This window comes from Balaenoptera ricei, chromosome 5, assembly GCF_028023285.1.
Source record: "Balaenoptera ricei isolate mBalRic1 chromosome 5, mBalRic1.hap2, whole genome shotgun sequence".
NCBI lineage: Eukaryota > Metazoa > Chordata > Mammalia > Artiodactyla > Balaenopteridae > Balaenoptera > Balaenoptera ricei.
In genome coordinates, this window is record NC_082643.1 from 24,423,667 (window position 1) to 24,444,009 (window position 20,343).

Here is a 20,343-nt window from a genome sequence, read left to right on the forward strand (position 1 = left end):
CATCAGAAAGGCCCTTCCTCCCAGGAGCTCAGAGGACGCCGGAGATATTAACTCATTTATCCTTAAACTTCACGGTTTGAGTGCCACATACAGGGAAAGAGCCTAAGGCATCCCTTGCACCGCGATGGTGCAAACCCCGCACACTGATGGTGCAAAAGGCGTATGTGGGCAGCGCCGGGCAGCTCAACTTAGCATTTATTGATTTTCCCCTATCTTATATGAAAAAAAGGATTTAAAGTCCCTTTACAGAAACACAAAAAAATAACCAGATGTCTTTTTTTTTTTTAACATCTTTATTGGAGTATAATTGCTTTACAATGGTGTGTTAGTTTCTGCTGTATAACAAGGTGAATCAGCTATACGTATACATATATCCCCATATCTCTTCCCTCTTGCATCTCCCTCCCACCCTCCCTATCCCACCCCTCTAGGTGGTGACAAATCACCGAGCTGATCTCCCTATCCTATGCGGCTGTTTCCCACTAGCTATCTATTTTACATTTAGTAGTGTATATATGTCCATGCCACTCTCTCACTTCGTCCCGGCTTACCCTTCCCCCTCCCCGTGTCCTCAAGTCCATTCTCTGCGTCTGCATCTTTACTCCTGTCCTGCCCCTAGGTTCTTCAGAACCTTTTTTTTTTTTTTTAGATTCCATATATATGTGTTAGCATACGGTATTTGTTTTTCTCTTTTTGACTTACTTCACTCTGTATGACAGACTCTAGGTCCATCCACCTCACTGCAAATAACTCAATTTCGTTTCTTTTCATGGCTGAGTAATATCCCATTGTATATATGTGCCACATCTTCTTCATCCAGTCATCTGTCGATGGACACTTAGGTTGCCTCCATGTCCTGGCTATTGTAAATAGAGTTCCAATGAACGTTGTGGTACATAACTCTTTTTGGATTATGGTTTTCTCAGGGTATATGCCCAGTAGTGGGATTGCTGGGTCATATGGTAGTTCTATGTTTAGTTTTTTAAGGAACTTCCATACTGTTCTCCATAGTGGCTGTATCAATTTACCTTCGCACCAAGAGTGCAAGAGGGTTCCCTTTTCTCCACACCCTCTCCAGCATTTATTGTTTGTAGATTTTTTAATGATGGCCATTCTGACCAGTGTGAAGTGATACCTCATTGTAGTTTTGATTTGCATTTCTCTAATGATTAGTGATGTTGCATCCTTTCACGTGTTTGTTGGTGATCTGTATATCTTCTTTGGAGAAATGTCTATTTAGGTCTTCTGCCCACTTTTGGATTGGGTTGTTTGTTTTTTGAATAAATTTATTTATTTATTTATTCATTTATTTATTTTTGGCTGTGTTGGGTCTTCGTTGCTGCGCGCAGGCTTTCTCTAGTTGCGGCGTGAGTGGGGGCTACTCCTCATTGCGGTGTGCAGGTTTCTCGTTGCGGTGGCTTCTCTTGTTGCAGAGCATGAGCTCTAGGCACGGAGGCTTCAGTAGTTGTGGCGCATGGGCTTAGTTGCTCCGCGGCATGTGGGATCGTCCCAGACCAGGGCTCGAACTCGTGTCCCCTGCATTGGCAGGCGGATTCTTAACCACTGTGCCACCAGGTAAGTTCCGGGTTGTTTGTTTGTTTTTGATATTGAGTTGCATGAGCTGCTTGTAAACTTTGGAGATTAATCCTTTGTCAGCTGCTTCATTTGCAAATATTTCTCCCATTCTAAGGGTTGTCTTTTCGTCTTGTTTATGGTTTCCTTTGCTGTGCAAAAGCTTTTAAGTTTCATTAGGTCCCATTTGTTTATTTTTGTTTTTATTTCCATTTCTCTAGGAGGTGGGTCAAAAAGGATCTTGCTGTGATTGACGTCATAAGGTGTTCCGCCTATGTTTTCCTCTAAGAGTTTGATAGTGTCGGGCCTTACATTTATAAACAGATGTCTTGAATTAAAAGCAGGTGAGTGTTATGTCAACGAGTCAAAGACGGCCTCTGTGTATGGGCCCCTAGGTTGTTTATTTCTTCACTGCTGGCTGAGACCTGTTACCTTAAAAGCCCATCACCACCAACCTTAAATTTTTACATACCCCACCGTTCTTTTAAATAGCCCAAACAGAGCAGAGTTTTAACCATTCAGAGTTTGCTTCATCCACAAAACCTCACCCCACATCTGCTAGGAGCAGAGAGATAAACCCAGGACCATAAAGACGCCAGACTGTAGCTGTCCTTTGGAGTTCTTTGGCCCAGAGACCCCTCCCAGGCTACACATCACCTAGACATGTCAACCCCCTCTCCGGTCCCTCTCTTTCCCAGGAGTTCCCTTGCCCTGCTCCCCTCTGGACCTTGGCCCCTGAGCCATAAGCCTCTGAATGGCCTCATGCTGGGAGGACACCCCCCCTCTCATGCAGCCCCGCCCAATCACCACCCAATATCTATAAAGCATGTGTGCTGCTGCCTCTTATGGTCTTTTTCTTTAATCAGCCCTCAAATCCCTTGAACCTCTACAGAGAGAAGGATGAAGCCAAAGAAAAATGAAAGTAAGAACATCAAACGGAACCAGAAACCTAAGGAATGCAAAACTGAGCGCCAGGAAAGTCCTACACCTTTGCTGCAGGTGGGCAATCGGTGTGACCAGCAGAGTCACGGACAACCAGCGCGCTCTCTCACCCACAGCAGGACTCACTATCCTCTGTGCAAGCAGCAGGCATCCTTTCTCCCAACCAGTCCTGACCAACATGCCCCAGCATCTGTGCATGCCAGCAAGGACAGCGTTTTGGAACCAAAAAGGATCACACTTTCATTCAAAAACTGTTGACACTCAGAGATATACCATCTCTCCCGTCTGTAAGCTACAATTATGCTTTTATTTGTATCTGATATTCATTCAACAGATATTGACTGAGCACCTACCATATGCTAGGCACTGTTCTAGGTGCAGGGGATACAGCAGTGATGAAAGTGAAAAAATCTTCATGGATCTTAATAGTCCAGACCTGTTATGTGATTTGATATATGACACTCAGTACCATCTTCCTTATGTTGCCACTAGTTGTGTATTTTTCTCATCTAAACTTCATGAAGGCAAGGAGGCTCCCTCATTCATTTATATAGTGAGTTTCAGCACAGAGACAGATTCTGCTGTTAGAAACCTTGCTTGAATTCTGCCAGTTACTATAGTTGTGACCTTAGGCAAATTGCTTAACCTCTCTTGGCTTCAGTTTCCTTAGATGTAAAACGTTTGAATAAATTATGGATCAATATCCCGAGCCACCGTCCATAGGCTGAATTTCTTGGACTTTCTGGATTGACCATCACAAGGGGACACTGCGAGGCATATCACAGCTCGGTTTGTGCACTGACATCTTTGTCTGGGTGGCTGCTTTGAATGTACAGTGACTTGATTATTTCTCGGCCTTTCGCTTTTTATCATTCCATAGGAACAAATGAAAAATGAAGACGTGAAGGTGGGATGTGAGCGATCGGCTTAAGTCCCACCCAACTTCACACAAGTGAGACCGGGATGGACAGAGCCCTACCTGTGCTCAAAGCATCAAGCTTTCGCCCTTAAGCAGACACTTAAGGAAGCGAGTTGTGAAGTGAAGAAACAAAAACAAAAAAACATACATGAAATCTGAGAAGTGTATCAAAGATTATGTCTAAGGCAAGAGGTGATTCAACTCTTTAACTTTTAATTTTTATTTTTTTTTTGGCAATAGAACCCTTCCAGGTAAGATGTAGGCTATTGTATGGCTTTTGCACAAATAGAAGTAGGGGCCCTTCCTGTAAAGCACCCCACCCAAGGTCATAAATTAATTATTGACAGAGTCCGATTGGATCTCAGTTTTTCAGATACTGGGTGTAGTCCAATACAAAGCAATTACTGTCTCCCTGATGGCACCAGCCCACTTTCTATAAAATAGCTGTGGAACGTAAAAAAAAAAAAACAAAAAAAAACAAAACATACTAAGGCTCAAAATAAAGAGGGAAATTGGGGCTTCCCTGGCGGTCCAGTGGTTAAGACTCCGCATTTCCACTGCAGGGGGCGCGGGTTCAATCCCTGGTCGGGGAACTAAGATCCCACATGCCGTGCAGTGTGGCCAAATAAATAAATAAAAATAAATTTAAAAAAAAAAGACGAATAGACTTGATTTCACAACGATTAAAAAAAACAAAGAGGAAAATATCTGCTATAGACTGAATGTTAATGTCCCCCCTCCAAACATATGTTGAAATCTCATCCCCAATGTCAGGGTATCCGGAGTTGGGGTCTTTGGGAGGTGTTTAGGTCATGACAGCAGGCAGAGCCCTCATGAATGGGATTAGTGTCTTATAAAAGAGGCTCCAGAGAGCTCCCTCATCCCTCCTGCCATGTGAAGTTACAGCAAAAAGAGTGACATCTATGAACCAGGAAGCAGGCTCTCACCAGACACTGAATCTGCTGGCACCTTGATCTTGGACTTCCCAGCCTCCAGAACTGTGAGAAATCAAATTCTGTTGTTCATAAGCTACATAATCTACAGTGTCTTCGCTAAAGCAGTCTGAGGCTGGCTATAAGACAATATCCAAGCATTTTACAAAAAACCCTAGCTTTTTGTTCCTTTATATTCCTAGTGAATATTAAAGTAAAAGGACTAATGAGAAAATTAATAAGCGTGTTTGAAACAAAACACTCTAACCAATCACGCTGATTTTCCACTTCTACCCCGCTCACCTCTTGGTGTGTAATTCGGACTCCATTATAAAAAGACATAACAGTATTGGGTCCCACTGCTACCTTTGAAAACAGTCCTTCTCCAGCACTGGAAATGAGAGATTCCGCAACATAAACCCTAAACAGAAAAAAGGGGCAAATAATGATTTTTTTTTTAGTTTGATATGTCGTCCCTTACATCAACCACCAAAATATCCTTAGAGCTACGGAATCCAAAATGTCAGTTCATAATAATCCAATGAGGAAGCAAGAAACAGTGAAACCACATATTTTGGCATTAGAAACTGGAGAACTGTTACTTATTTCTCTCACTGCTCTCTAATAAAGGGATTATTGGTATATATTCACAAGGTAACTCAGTGCTTGATATAAGGTTTTTAAAAATTTGTCTGTTTTAATTAATGACAATTTCCACTGTCTTCGTTGACAAGGCAAACATTTCCCAAAGCTAATTAAAGCTATACCTAAGTTTCTCAGTGCCATATAGGAGGGAAAGACTGTTTTAATGGAGCCCCAAGATGAATCTTTTACATGAAAGAGTGATAAATAGTTCATAAAATATATCCAATAAGCACTTCCCAACAAAGGAGTTTATAGCAGATCAGCTCAAGGACCAAATCTGGCTGTGTCCATTTTTGTAAATAAAGTTTTATTGGGACACAGCCACACCTATTTGTTCAATATTATCTATGACTGCTTTAGCGTTACAAAGGCAGACTTAAGTAGTGGCTGTAGAGACCCACAAAGCCTAAAATACTGACCACATGGCCCTTTATAGGACAAATTTGCCAACCACTGGTTTATAAGAAAACAGCACTCATGATTACGGAACTGGATTTAGTAAGTAAGTACATGCCCCATCCACAGGATTTCAGTTCTTCTGGCCCCTGTGATGTAATGACTCTGGTGGAACTGGTCATCTGGGATTTTTGTTATGTAGATCTTCTGCTTATTTGATGGGCTGGAAGGCTGAATTACTGCTTTTACCTCTTGACTCTCTCCCTGGGACAGAATTATACGTGCTGCTGCTTGGCCACATGACTGCCCTTCAGCTTGGGCTGAGGATACATCCCTGCCTGACTGACTTTGGTCTTGGCCGTGTGATCTGCTTTGCGACTAGGCAGAAGTGACTGCAAAGCTAGGTCTTGGGTATTAAGAAGCATGGCAAGTTTCTGCCAGCTTCCTTGAGTTTCCATTCATCTCCACAAGAAGAAGGTGCCCCGGGGGGCTGTTGCTCCCTTAGCCTGAGTCTTGGAATGAAGGCATGTGAGACAGACTGGAACCCAACTTGAAACCTGGAGTGTAGCCTAGGCCAGCTGAGCCGAGTTGAGCCCAGTCAAAAGTGGCTGAATGTCAGCCAATCTACACAAGCAGGAGCGTAAAAGAAAATGTTTGCTTTCGTAAATCACTGATAGTCTGAGGGTATTGTTATGTGGCATCATCACAATGACAGTAACAAAAAATGACTGATGCATACGGTTATGGTACTGTTGTGTTTTGGGGGCTAACAAGAGACCAAACCTTTCTCCCTGCAAACAGGCCAGAGCCTCGCGTCAAGGAAGAGGCCATTCATTCATTGTGACATGGTGGTGTCAGCCCTGTCAGTTAAACCAGGGAAGAGGCCTTTTCTCAGATGGGGACGGAACAGAAACTGAATAGAAGCCACACTTACAGAGTGAGGCCAAGAGAAAGCCAACTGCAGATGGCACTCTTACCCACAGACAGGCCAGTCGCTGGGGAATAAGAACCCCAGGCAGGGGACCAGGGAAAACCATACCAGGAATCAAGAGCTTAGAGTTTAGATAGGGTATGAAATGGAACAGGGCTTGACACTCTGGGAGGGAGCTTATAGAATCAGAAACTTGTAATTTATAAGCTGGAATGTTTTTATGCTTCTTGTGTTTTCTTTGTTTCACTCCTGTCTTCCCTTAGTGAATGAAGAAATTATCTCACATTCCAGACCCCCTCAGCTGGGCTAAGTAGAAAAGGAGGCATTTGGTCCCTGCCTCGGCTAGAGCTTTCAAGAGTGTGAAATGCTCCCTAGGGGCCAGCAGGGGCTAAGGCACAAACTGTGGCACCAGAGCCCCAAGAAAGGGGACACTTGAGCAGGGCATAGCTGGCTGCCAGGCCCAACTGCTGTCTTTGTAGAAGCTTCATTCTGGGACTGACACACAAGCTGTTCTGTGCTTTATGGGTGGAAAAACTTCCTTACAGGGACAGATTCTATATGACAATAAAAACACTCTTCCTCAGAATATATGAATATTTTTTTCTGCTCAAGAACTTGGCCTGAGCAGAGGGTCACCGAGGAGCAATAATTCCTACCACGAGGGTTATTTAATCTCACATAAATGGTGCTGTTTAAACCACATGGAAAAAATTACCTCTCTGATTCATATGGATCTGGAAGAAGAGCACTGGTAGAAATGCAAGATGAAGTTGACTTATCAAAGTGGTACACCGAACCTAAAAAGCAAACAAAAATCTCAGTACAAGGCCCAGAGTTAGGGAAGAGCATTCTCTCTATCCACAGGACCAGAAAGAGTTAAATAATGAAAAATGTTATTCAAGTTAGACCAACTAGAATGAAATTCTTCAATATAAATGGATAGTTTTTTTAATGATAATAGGTTTTTATGATAAAGTTTACTAGAGCGAGTTAGGGAAAAAAAAAAAAAGAAAGTTTACTTATGCTGAGTAAATGTGCAAACAGAATCAATTTCTTAGCTTCATTCTCCATCATATTCATCATGAATCTCTTGGTGATTAAAATAACATTCATTATATTTAAGAGAATTTACGATTGTGAATAGATAAACCCCAACTCCTCATTTTGTTACCTAGTAAAAGATACACATATGGGTTTTATTTATTTTCCTGAATATCTAAGTGGAAAAAATACATACAGATAATCAGGAAAAAGTTAATCTAAAGAAATAATTTTTATATTACTCCTGAAATGCTTTCAGTTTATTCAAGAATATAATAATGAAGATGGATACCATGCTATACAGCATAATGTACTTTCTCTCTTTCATTCTACAAATATCTGGAATTACCTCGGTGGTCTACATCTAAGCATCAGCCACATCATTTGGTACAACTGATGTTATACCTCTAAGATCATTTATGATTGGAGAATCATAAGTATAACAAATATTGCCATAACATCAAACATTCTTATACGAGGGGATTAAAATCTGCTGTTTTGTTCGTTGAACTTTGTGATGTTGAACTGAGTTGCTAAAAGATATTTTTAGGTTATTATTGAATACAGCAATTGGATGCTTAGTAGATGGGAACGGTAACATGTGGTAATATTAGTTCTAATTAAAATATGTGATAGAGGGACTTCCTTGGTGGTGCAGTGGTTAAGAATCCGCCTGCCAATGCAGGGGACACGGGTTTGATCCCTGGTCCGGGAAGATCCCACATGCCGCGGAGCAACGAAGCCCATGCACCACAACTGCTGAGCCTGCGTGCTGCAACTACTGAAGCCCGTGCGCCTAGAGCCCGTGCTCTGCAACAAGAGAAGCCACTGCAATGAGAAGCCTGAGTACCGCAACGAAGAGTAGCCCCCGCTCGCTGCAACTAGAGAAAGCTCATGCACAGCAACGAAGACCCAACACAGCCACAAATAAAAAAAAATTTTAAAAAGTTCAATGCCAAGAGAATATTGTGTAAAAAAAAAATATGTGATAGAATGAAATAGTTGCTGACTGGCTAGATAACATGCTTCCTATAGGCAGGTTTACACCAGTAATTACAGATTGCTGTGCAAGATATAAATGGATAGTTTTTAGATTTGTTCTGGAGTTTCGTTCTCAGGTCTTAATAAACAGCCATCAGAAGTATCTCTTAAAATCCCATTTTTGCTTTTGAATTTTCTTTATTCATATGGTTTAAAAGCTGCTTGTGTAATTACAATTTTTAATCAAGAAAAAGCTTTGTCATGAAAATTTGAGATCTCTCTGGTCAGATCAGATTGGATAATAGTTTTAAATTTTTCTTGTGGTTTTCTTCATACTAGACACAGTCTATAGAATCCAACCACCCACCCTTGGCAATTGTCTCCTTCACTAAAAATAAATTCAGCCTCACCAGAATTAAGGAGAACAGACTGCTTTTGATAAAGCATTAACAAAGTCATCTTATTTCTATTAAAGTGGTTCAGAAGCCAATTAGTAATTTATTCCAGAAACGAAGGTACACAACCGTCCTAGAATTAATGTTCGTTCTCTGCAAAGAATTAGCTTCAGAGAATCCTCCCAGAGCACAAGGAAGACATACGGTGTTCCACAGGCTAATAAGTAAAGAAACAACTTCTGGAACTGGAGGGCTTACTCCAGCAAAGTCAATTATTTTAGGTACTAAGGCATCACAAATTATTCCATTAAGCAATTCCTAAGTGGTTACCAATGGCTACCAGGTCCTCTTTCTGTTTCCTTTTTTTATACAATCAAAACCCAAATTAAGGGGCTTCCATGGTGGCACAGTGGTTAAGAATCCACCTGTCAATGCAAGGGACACGGGTTCGAGCCCTGGTCCAGGAAGATCCCACATGCCACGGAGCAACTAAGCCCATGTGCCACAACTACTGAGCCTGCGCTCTAGGGCCCGCGAGCCACAACTACTGAGCCTGAGTGCCACAACTGCTGAAGCCCACGCGCCTGGAGCCCCTCTTCCGCAACAAGAGAAGCCACCGCGATGAGAAGCCCGCGCACCACAACAAAGAGTAGCCCCCGCTCGCCACAACTAGAGAAAGCCCATGTGCAGCAACGAAGACCCAACGCAGCCAAAACTAAAATAAATAAGTAAAATAAAACCCAAATTAATGTCTCAAACTAAAAGTCAGAAAACAATCCAGATCAGTCAGTGTCTAACCAGGAAACAGACCATTTGAGTATTTCAGAGAGAGAGAATTTAATACAGGGAATTGGTTACACAGAGGATGGAAGAGCTGGGAAGCCAAACAGGGCAGTGAAGAGCCCAGAAACTGGCAAGAGCAGGAGGCCAAGACCCTGAGCCACAGGGACAGAGGCAGAGGCATTCCTGGAGCTCTAGCGCTGCGGGAGTCCAGGGAAGCTGGACCCGTGGGGGACCGTCCTGCTGGGAGATGGAATCAGGAGACAGGCCACTGCTGGGGACTCTGCTGGACACAGAGAGGGCTTCTCCCTGCTCCTGTCCCTCTCCGTGTCCCCAGCCTGTGGCCAAACCCAGACAGAAGCCAGAGGCACAAGAGCCTGGGAAATGCAGCCTGCAAGGGGCAGAAGGCCCCTGCAGTAAAGCAGGGCAGGGAAAGGCTGAGGAATGCATCTGGACCAGCACACAACCCATTAAAGGAAGTTAGTTCAAAAAAAGAAGAAAAAAACCACTTTCAAACCAAACGTTTCTGTGGAATACACATTCTACTGTGCAGAAATTCTCCTGTGAATTCCCATCTCCCTTCCTTAGACTCATACTTTCCTCACAAATGTACTAAGTGCCAACCACACGTAAAGCACTGTGCTAGGGGCTGTGCAGATACAAGTGGGAGTCACATCTCCTCCTGCCCTCAAGGAGCTGATGCATCTTCTTCAACACATACCGTCCCTCCCTCTACTCCCTTAGACAGGCCTGTGCTCCAGGCAAACGGAAGGCACCCTTTCCTTTTCCTCCTTTCCCCTATCGTTGGTACTATGACCTGTGACTAGAATTCATCCATTCACTTGACAAACGTTACTTCTAAGAGGTAAGCCAAGCTGTAAAGATGGAATAGGCAGGGACTTCCCTGGCGGTCTAGCGGCTGGGACTCCTCACTTTCACTGCTAGGGCCCAGGTTCAATCCCTGGTCGGGGAACTAAGATCCCACAAGCTACGCAGCCAAAAAAATAAAAACCAATAAAGACCTACTGTATAGCACAAGGAACTCTACTCAGTCCTCTGTAATGGCCTATATGGGAAAAGAATCTAAAAAAGAGTAGATATATGTATATGTATAACTGATTCACTTTGCTGTACACCTGAAATTAACACAACATTGTAAATCAACTGTACTCCAATAAAAATTTTTTTAAAAATCAAATTAAAAAAAATGGGAATTCTGATTTAATAGTCCCAAAGTGGGCCTGACAGCTTGCATTTCTAAGAAACATCCAGGTGATGCTGATAATTGCGTTTAAAAAAAAAAAAGATGGACTAGACATTAGCCAGGGAATGGAATTCCTATGTAAAGAGGCAAAGAGATGAGAAGAAAAGAAATTCCAGGCAGAGGCACAAGGAGAAACTCAGCAAGAAGTAAGTGGAGACAGAGAAGCAGTTTGTGGATCCAAAAGCACAGAGAAAAAGGAGGAGAAGGCAGTTGTAGGAGGATTTTAGGTGAGATATTCGATTTCTGTTTCCCTCTTCCCCTCCCTCAACCACTGGACCAGAGGCCACATGACTCGAAAGCCCTAATCGGTCAGCCAGTCAGTGGTTCAATCACTGTAACTGGAAGAGGAAGGAGAGAGAAACAAAAGGAGCAGAACGTGGAGTAAAGACTGTGCTGGTTCCTCCCAGTCACCCAGAGCAGCTATGGTTCCTGACCCTTTTGAGACCCAAATTGTTCAACCTATCCTTAAAAGACCTGAGGCCTGCTGAAATCTCGCCAGTAAATCCACCCCCCTCCTTTTTTTGGCCTTAAGTTAGTTTGAAGAGGGTGTTTGTTATTTGCAACCAGGAGTTCTAAGAAAAATCATCATTCCCCTGAGAAGGATCACTCTCACTTCCCAAAATGTGTTTCGTACTTATACTAAGAAGAATGTAATAACCACAGTAACTTTCCTGATGCGGGCTTTACGGTAGGTGCCACTATCTGTATTTTATAATGAAAAAACGGGTTCTGAAAGGATAACTAACCTGCCCAAAACCATAATACAGTAAATGTTGGCACTAAGACTCAAACGAGGTGACTCTTAAGTCCAAGACTCTTGCCACTAAAAATGCTGCCACTTCCAAATGCTGCCACTTTTAAAATCTGCATCACCAAGTGGGATCCTCCCCTAGCTGGAGTCTCCTCACTTCTAAACATTATAACACTGTCTCCTTTTGGAAGGGATGTGAAGAGTGCAGATATTAGAGTTTGAAGTTCAAAGATTACTGTTACACTTAAAAAAACCCTTCATTTTGGAATGATTTTAAATTTACAGAAAAGTTGCAAACATAGTACAGAGAGTTCCCAATGCCCCTCACTGCTTCTCCTAATGTTAATTTCTTGTGTTACATGGTACATTTGTCCAAATTAAGAAACCAACATAGCTGCGTTAGTATTGACTGAACTCCAGACTTTATTCAGATTTCACGAGTTTTTCCACGAATGTCCTTTTTCTGTTCCAGGATCCAATCCAGAATCCCATATTGCATTTAAAATGCCTCAATTTTTAACTTAAAAAAACAAAACCAGAGACATTTATAACAACCCAAGTTGGACCTAAATGTAAAGTGCTAGGCTTCCTATTTTTGGACCACCACCCTTTGGAGAATCTCCTTCCAATCCAAACAGCTAAATATTATTTAGGCCTATCAATGCCTAGATATATTATCTTTTCTTTTTTAAAAAAAATATTTATTTATTTATTTATTTGGCTGCGCCAGGTCTTAGTTGCAGCATGCAGGATCTTTAGTTGAGGCACTCAGGATCTTTAGTTGAGCCTCTCGGAATCTTTAGCTGCGGCATGTGGGATCTAGTTCCCGGACCAGGGATTGAACCCAGGTGCCCTGCATTGACAGTGTGGAGTCTTAACCACTAGACAACTGGGGAAGTTCCTGTATTATCTTTTCTACTTTATTCTCCTTATACCTTAACTTGGATTGGAAATACATATACGCATATTTCAAGGAATCAGACCGATTTAGCTTTCTTAATATTGTGCCACTGAAAATACAAAATCTTGATTTTTTTTCTTTGTATATGTTCCAGATTTTCTACAAGAAATAATTTTATACTCAGAAAAAAAGTTTGGTGTGCCATCCTGTACTTCTAAAAGGAAACAGGATTTTTTCTATCATTGATTCCAATAGGCTCATTCATGTATGGAATATGTCCTCCAAGAAGATGCTAGACTTTGAAGAGGGCCCGGGTGCCAATGTGCATTTATCGTTCCAAGTCAGAGCTCAGGCTGAATCAGCATTACAATCTGTACCAACTTGGAGATCTACCTAATTTGATTCTTTATCAGTTAAATCATTAAACTGTAAGTTTTTTTCCCTGAGATATAATATTTAAAACTGATTAAATTACTGCTGTCATTTCTTCACTCCTTCTGTGCGTTAGAATTATACAGCTATGCCCTCGTCAGATGACTTTTTAGCATCTGCCACTAAAGTGCACGGTGTATATTACCCTGTCTCACTGATGTCCACCTTGGCCATGTGACTTGCTTTGACCAACGAAAAGTGGGTGAAAGGGACTTCGTGTCAGTTCCAAGCTGAGGCTTTAAGAGGCATCGTAGGTGTCTGCTCATGCTCTGGCTTCCTGTGACCACCTGAGGAAACTGGCCCAGGCCACCACCACTGTCCCTTTAGATTGGGCCCAGAATTAAGACATAGAACAGACTCAGAGCTGACTAGAAGCCTCAGGTCCAGCCTGGTCTGGCCACGCCCCCCCTGGACCAGTTGAGTACAGTTGCTTAGCAGACCTGTGTTTGCTGTTGTGAACCACTGAGCTGCTGAGGTACCTGTTATGCGGCCAAGCTAATACACCAGGACTAGACAAAGAAATTAACGTCTCTTAAGCCGCAACAACCCGTTTTGGAATTAGAGCAACCCGTCTGAAGCAGATTCAACTTACTTCCAGGCATCAGTTCAAAGTGAGGCCTTCCTTCTTCCGTGGATAGAAGAGTAGCCAGTTTCCCTTCTATCATCTCTCCATCAATGAATTTTCCATACAAAGCAGTCCTCTCATCAGGGTACACATACGCTATCTTCTCTCCAGTCATCTCCCCATCTTCATTTACTTCTCCTACAAGGCTGCCTCCATCCTGATGGGAGAAACCCAAAACCAGAAAATATTATATATAGTATTTATCTATATGACATGAGCTCAAGACATTTCTCTTGTGCACGGCCATTGTTAACAGCACTAATGTGGTCATAACAGTTTCAGAACTCAGAGCTTTTCACATGAGCATGAAAAGCATGAAGCATCTCTCCCCTCCCCATCCAGTCCCCTATGAGTTATATGCACAGGGGGCATATAGCCTGATTTAGAGAGTCAAAGACGGAGTTGTACTTTATAATCCTTGGACAAGCTACTGATACTCTAACTTGGTTTGTTATCTAAGGAACAAACATGTTGTATTTGTGATGTAAGTTACAATCATCGAAAGGAAATGTAACTAAGGATTACTTTGGGCCAATATCAAATGTGACGAGGATCTGTAGCAGGACAGTCTTACTATTCCTATGATGTCACTTCTCAAATATTGAATTCTGGATTTCTGGTCTATTAAGAAAATCTTTAGTTCAGAGGTACTTAAGAATTAGTTCAGTATACATGAGTAATGAGAGTTATCTGCACTTTCTAAGGGATAAACAAAAGGACTTCTGGACACTGCCTTTCTGAGAATTCTATACCATCATTTTTTTTTGGAGTTAGAAGGAAAAGTGAAAAAAGATCAACTAAATTCTACTCCCTTCCCCATCACTTCTTTCTTCCCACTCGTCTTTATTTACTTCTCCCTTCTCCCTCCTTCCAGGAGAGGAGTCAGCTGTGCTTCTTCTCTAACTGTCATTTGCTTCATTCCAAAGGGTCATTAAATGCTTTAGGGCAGAGGCTATCGGAGAATTCTGTACCCTGGTACCAGCGCTAGGGATACAGTAAGTGATATAAATATTTTTAAAACTGAATTGGGATACTAAAACCAATAAATAATTTTAAAAAATCTAATCTAGGGTGCAAGAGATGTTTCCCCTTTTTTTTTTTTCCCCATCCAGAAGGTCCTTATGGTATAACTGAAAATCTAAGACCTTTGTGGGTTTGACACAAGACTAGTAAGCCCATGACATCTTCTAAAAGCTTGGCTATTCCCCGAACTGAAAGGTTCTAGAAGCAGCTACTCAAAGTCAGTGACGTGGGACGACTTTTAAGTGATTCCAAATGCTGTTTACAGAGAGACAGCAGGAAGAAATACCACCAGGTACAGGATTTCTACAGTTCATCGTACTCCAATTGCTCTTTGGAGAAAAAAGGTTATCAATTAAAAAACGAATCACAGCACTTCCATAGAAAGAAAAATACTTGGAAGCATTTTTCACGGATAGAAAGTGCATTAGGGACGTATTATTGCCCTTTCTCCTTCCCGAGTTAATTCTTAATAACCCAGCCTGAACGGGGATGATACTTTTTGCAAGATCTGCCTTCAGGCTTTCAGTGACTGAGCTGAATGGTGTTAGAGTATTTATGCTTCTTATATGCCGTAACTAATGTAAGCCATCAACATGACAATTTCTTCAGAACAGGATTCTGTCCTTCTAGGGTCTCACGTTTTTCTTCCCCCTTATGTGCTTTTAAACTTCCAGCTCTGGGGGCAAATGATTTTATTTGTCTAGAATGATAAAGCAGAGATTCTTCTTTTTTTTCCAAAAGGAGTTATGAGTTTTTAATTAAAAACTTTCCATCACTGTTTCAAGGTCAAATTTTGAAAGAAATAAACTGTCCTTAGAGTGAGCTTACAAATCCTGTAGGAAGGATCATTATTTTTGCCTCCCCTTGTTCCTGCTTTGACTTCATGTCACAAACACTTCCTTGTTGGCTGTGTCAGGGGTGCTGGGGAAGAAACTGCTCCTTTTTCTCCTCTGCTCAGTGGCTCCCCCTCATGGGAGGAGAAATCGTTCACTTGATTAGTGAGAAGGCAGGATCTGACACCCACTGACACCCAACTCTTCTGGGTAGGGGTTAACAGCATAAAGCCGCTGCTCTCATGTGCTCTGCATTTTCGCTCACCTGTCCTGGGAACTGGCGGTGCCCACAGGCTGCACCTGCTCCCCTCTCATTCCTCTCCTCTCCTTGGGGAAGCTCCCCCAGGCAGCCCTACTCCCCAAGGGAAACCTGCAGCTTTCTAGCTGCTCTGTGGGCAGCTGGCCCATCCGTTTAGTTCAGAGGGGCAAGAGTAGAAGCCCACGCCACGTCTCCAGTCCAACTCCGCCATAATGAAACCAACATCCTGATCCCTGACACCTATGTCTATTTCTTAATTGATCCCCAATCCAGAGAACAGAGCAGTGGGGTGTGATTACCAGCCTCCCCCAGCCCCGACCCCAAATGCCAACAGATACTATATACAAAGTGCTATCAACCAAGTTGATTTTTAAAGCTTGTAACTCCCTAGTGCTTCTTCCTTCCTAAGGCAGAGTCTTCTCTTGGTGCTTTAAAAGACAGTGATTAAGGCTGAAGGCTAAAATGCAGCTGCACATTTTAGGTTTCAAAATGCAGCTAAACGGAGCCAATCGGATCCATTCACCTTAGTTCATCATTGATCCCCAGGGACTTAAATTGATCGTAACAAGTAAAATGACAGGTAGTGTGAGAATCTGGTAATCCATTACGTCTTTCCTAGACCCACCCTCATGAGGAATTCCACTTTCCCAGACTTCAAGATTCACTGTCATATCGGCAGCTCCCCAGCACTGGGCAGCAGGAAGCTTATCCTGCCTACTGATGAAGCAACAAAAGTTTCAGGCTTCCTAACTGCTAAGTACCTCCATCTCTTCTCCCTCTGTAACTGAAAGGACTTGTGAGCTACTGCAGATCCTACCAAGAGAATGTGTAAATGCTTTAGTAATTATTTTTAAAAATGTTTTACAATATTTTTTCTTATGCCTAGAGTATAACTTATTTTTTAGGAACAATAACGTGTAAATAGATTTAGCTGGGACTACTTTTCTTGTTATACATGTTTTTATTAATACTTTTAAATCATAAGAGGATATGGTTAAGAGTAAGGAAAAAAAACATATTTTGACTTAAGCTCTGGACAAAATAAAATATTAGGTAAAATATTTCCTCAGGTTTATTTTCTGAAACATTTTCTGGAAATTCACTACAAACAGATGGGGTATTTGAAATGCAAACAAAAATTACAGCATTAATTTCCAGCCATGGGTTTTGCCACATTTTTTTGCTCTAGTCAGCTCCAGAAAGATCATAAAATGTTATCAAATACTCAAAGGCAAGTTAATTTTAATCACCTTGATTTAAGCAAGATAAACCAGAAAGCAGGGAGTAGGATTGTAAAATCAAGTAACAATAGTGTAGTAAGTCCAAAAAGATGGGAAATTGCTGGATTAGTTCTTACATATGAGAAAGAATAACATTAATTGCAACAATGAGACATTCCACCATCTCTTTCTATATCCCAAAGGGATATTTTTAAAAAGCAATATATTTTTGTCTTTATTAGTGGTACAATCAAAGCAGTCTGTCCCAGTTTGTTTTCATCATGACTAATCATTCCTTTCCAAAGCCACCCTGAGGAGGAATTCATAGTAGATCGGAGGACAACAATCTAAGTCAATAGTGAAACAGTGAGAGGATATCCCCCTAAGCTGTTGGCTTCAGCTACTGACTCCCAAGTTTCACAGCCTCACATTTTCTAAGATAGAGAATACATTTTGTTATTCATTGGGAAGACTCGAAGCATTGTCTTAAAACTTGTTACTTTCCAGCAAAACGAACAGTCGTGAGGCTTACTGGGTAATATATCCAGCACACTCCATGTCGAATGTTATCTTTATATTGTCCCTTGAAGATCAGTCTTCCATCTGTGTCGTACTCCTGGGCGGGTCCGTTCAGCTCTCCGTCTACATATGTGCCCTGGAGAACTCCTCCATCCTCATAAGTGTAAACTCCCTGGCCCTGTAGGGCGTCATCCACATAATATCCCTCCAGGGTGCTGTGAGAGAAGGGAGAACAAAAGAGAAGAGTGACTCAACTCTCTTAAAAGAAAGGATCACATCACGCTCAGCTCTGTTCCGATGCTGGCCTGTATTCAGTGCATCCTCCTGAATTCTCCGAGACTGCTAGGAAAAATACTCCCAAGATATGGGTAGGATTAGAAACAGAGAGGGAGATTTAATTCCTAATCTCCTGGTTCCTATTAATCCAATTTCTCTACTGGAGGAAATACAGAAGAAAGAAGCCACAGGTGGAAAAGAACAAGCCTCATCTAAGTATGTTTCCAAGGCTAGATGCCACCCAACACCGGACAATAGAAATTCTGGTGTTACCCTTTCCACACATAAACCACTCATGTTTAATTTCCCTCAAGAGTGGTCCAGAATTCACTGGGAGTTCTCAACGGTCTTTCAGATGGCTTGTATACAGTGGTCTCTAATAATACAAATGTGGTTTGGAACGTGTAGATGTCTGCCTATCTGTCTTAAGCCATTAATGCATTATTTATCAGTGACAACCGTAACTGGTATCCAATCAAAAGTATCCCCATCCATCTCTTTGGAAGATATATGGGGATTTACTTGTGTGTGCGTGTGATCGTGGGAAATAGGGGCAAGTAAGGAAGATGGCCCGCTAAACCTTGCTGATATCGTTAGCAGCCTGATAAAGTTTGAGACCCATTGTCCTAGAACAGAAGAAAGCTCACAAGGGTGCTCATGGTGATTTTACAAGAACCTTTTTCTCTCCTCATAAAACACTTTTGGAATTTCAATACATGTTTTCAGTGTCAGCCTCACAAAGGCCATTATGCAATGAAACTAACTTTATCCAAAAATTCCCTTCATGAACTGAAATCTGGAATGAAGGGAAAGACTAGCTCAAATTATTTTTTACAATTAAAAAGTAAGATGTTTAGCAACAAAGACAGTTTGATTATTTTAACATGTGCAGATAACACTCATTCATTAATTCAACCTACAGACATTTACAGGGTGCCTTCAAGTAGTGGCGTCGTGTGAGGATCTAGAAAGCACGATGAACAAGACAAACACAAAACCAGGAGACAGGTACTGGGGACAGGTGGGACCCAAAGGGGTCCATGGGGACAGAGATGGCTGCACCTGAGTCTGCCTGGAAAAGTGTTGTCTTGCTCTAATGAATGACAGAATGATCTGTAATTATTAAATGAAAAGCACAGTCTAAATAACGATAGCCTCTGATTACATTGTAATTATACTATTTGTAGTCTCCCAAGGAGATAAATCGTTCTCTTTCAGTTTTGTTTGTACTATCAATGATAAACAGGCCTAGTAAATTCATGAAGAGAAAAAGGTGCACTTTAGCACAGCCCTTGCATCAATAATCAAAATTCTGTGTCAGTGAGGTCGGAATTAAGGGGATTCGACTGTCATTAGACTCCTGCCATGAAAAAAAAGAACCTTGGTGAAGGATTACTAATCAACTGACACAATGATGCAATAGACAGTGCAAAAAACTATTTAATCATCTATCTTCAGTTTGGGGATTGCCAGATAAAACAGAATATGCTCAGTTAAGTTTGAATTTCAGATAAACAACAAATAATTTTTGAGCATAAGTATGTCTCAAATATTGAACTGGATACAGTTTTTTACTAAAATATTTTTCGTTGCTTATCTGAGCCATTTTAACTGGGTGCCCTGGATTTTTATTTGCTAAACCTGGTGACCCTATTGACTTTGAATTCTCAGCAGCATTCAAAATGTTACTGTGTATGTTTGGGCAGAATTATCCCCTGACAGACTAGTCTGCCAATGTTTCTTAGGTTTATGATGAAATCTACAAGGCATGGGTCTCACGAATCGGTTAACCAGTCATGTGGGTTTGCACATATTTCCCCCCGGTCATGTCCAGTAGCTTGTCCCACCCCTCCCTCACAGCAGAACCTACCCTTATTAGTATCATAATCCTAAGAACAAACTGCTCTTTCCCTTAGCTCAAGGAACATAAGATTCCCAAATGCAAATTCTTAGGTATTGGAGAGCAAAACTTAACTGCGTTGTTTTCCAGCCCCTGCCTGAGGAAACAGCTTAGCTTCCTTGGTACATTTTTTTGGTAGCTTGGTTGGAATCTGATAACAAAAAGGGGCATGTTATCACATGAACTGGGGTCTCCAGGGCAATAAAAAATGATAAGGCTTTGAAATCCTTTTATTTCAAAGGAAATAAAAGCTTCTTAATCTGGTGTTAAAGGCACCACCTTTCTTTCTAACTTCTTCCTCCAGAGGAGGTTGGCAAACCATGGCCGGCTGCCTGCTTTTGTAAATACAGTTTTACTGGAACACAGCCATGAACATTCCTTTCCGTATCCTCTGTGGCTGCTTTCATATGACAACAGCAGAGTTGAATAGTTGCAACAGAGGCCGAATGTGGCCCAAGAAGCCTAAACTATTTACTACCTCACCCCAGGCAGAAAAAGTTTGCCGACTCCCGCTCTAGAATCCTCTGCTCACGTTAGTTTATTCACTGGCCCCAAGCACACATCTATGTATCTTAGCTCCTATACTACGTTTTCCCTGCCACTTCCCTTAAAACATATGTAACCAAACTTTTAAAATCCCTGAGGACACATTCAGGAAAAAAAAGTTACGGGTCACATTTCCCGTTTTTGAAATTCAAAACAAAAATGACTTTGGGAAAAGAATGAATATTCTCCAACCCCTGGTCTTTTTCTATTTCAGAAAGAAATCGACTATGAGAAAATGGCGCTATTTTGTAGCAACTCCA

At 41.7% G+C, this 20,343-nt stretch overlaps 1 protein-coding gene across 4 annotated transcripts in view; it reads right to left on the reverse strand.

Annotated features, from left to right (window-relative positions):
- The window catches only part of SETD7 (SET domain containing 7, histone lysine methyltransferase), an 89,455-nt gene that overhangs the window by 10,529 nt on the left and 58,583 nt on the right, over window positions 1-20,343 (reverse strand). For all 4 annotated transcript variants that reach the window (XM_059922507.1, XM_059922508.1, XM_059922506.1 and 1 more), the window contains 4 exons: window positions 17,375-17,576; window positions 13,475-13,664; window positions 7,053-7,134; window positions 4,669-4,786 (listed from right to left, as the gene is read on the reverse strand). In XM_059922507.1, the coding sequence (XP_059778490.1) occupies window positions 4,669-4,786; window positions 7,053-7,134; window positions 13,475-13,664; window positions 17,375-17,576 (592 nt within the window). The remainder of the gene's footprint in view (window positions 1-4,668; window positions 4,787-7,052; window positions 7,135-13,474; window positions 13,665-17,374; window positions 17,577-20,343) is intronic.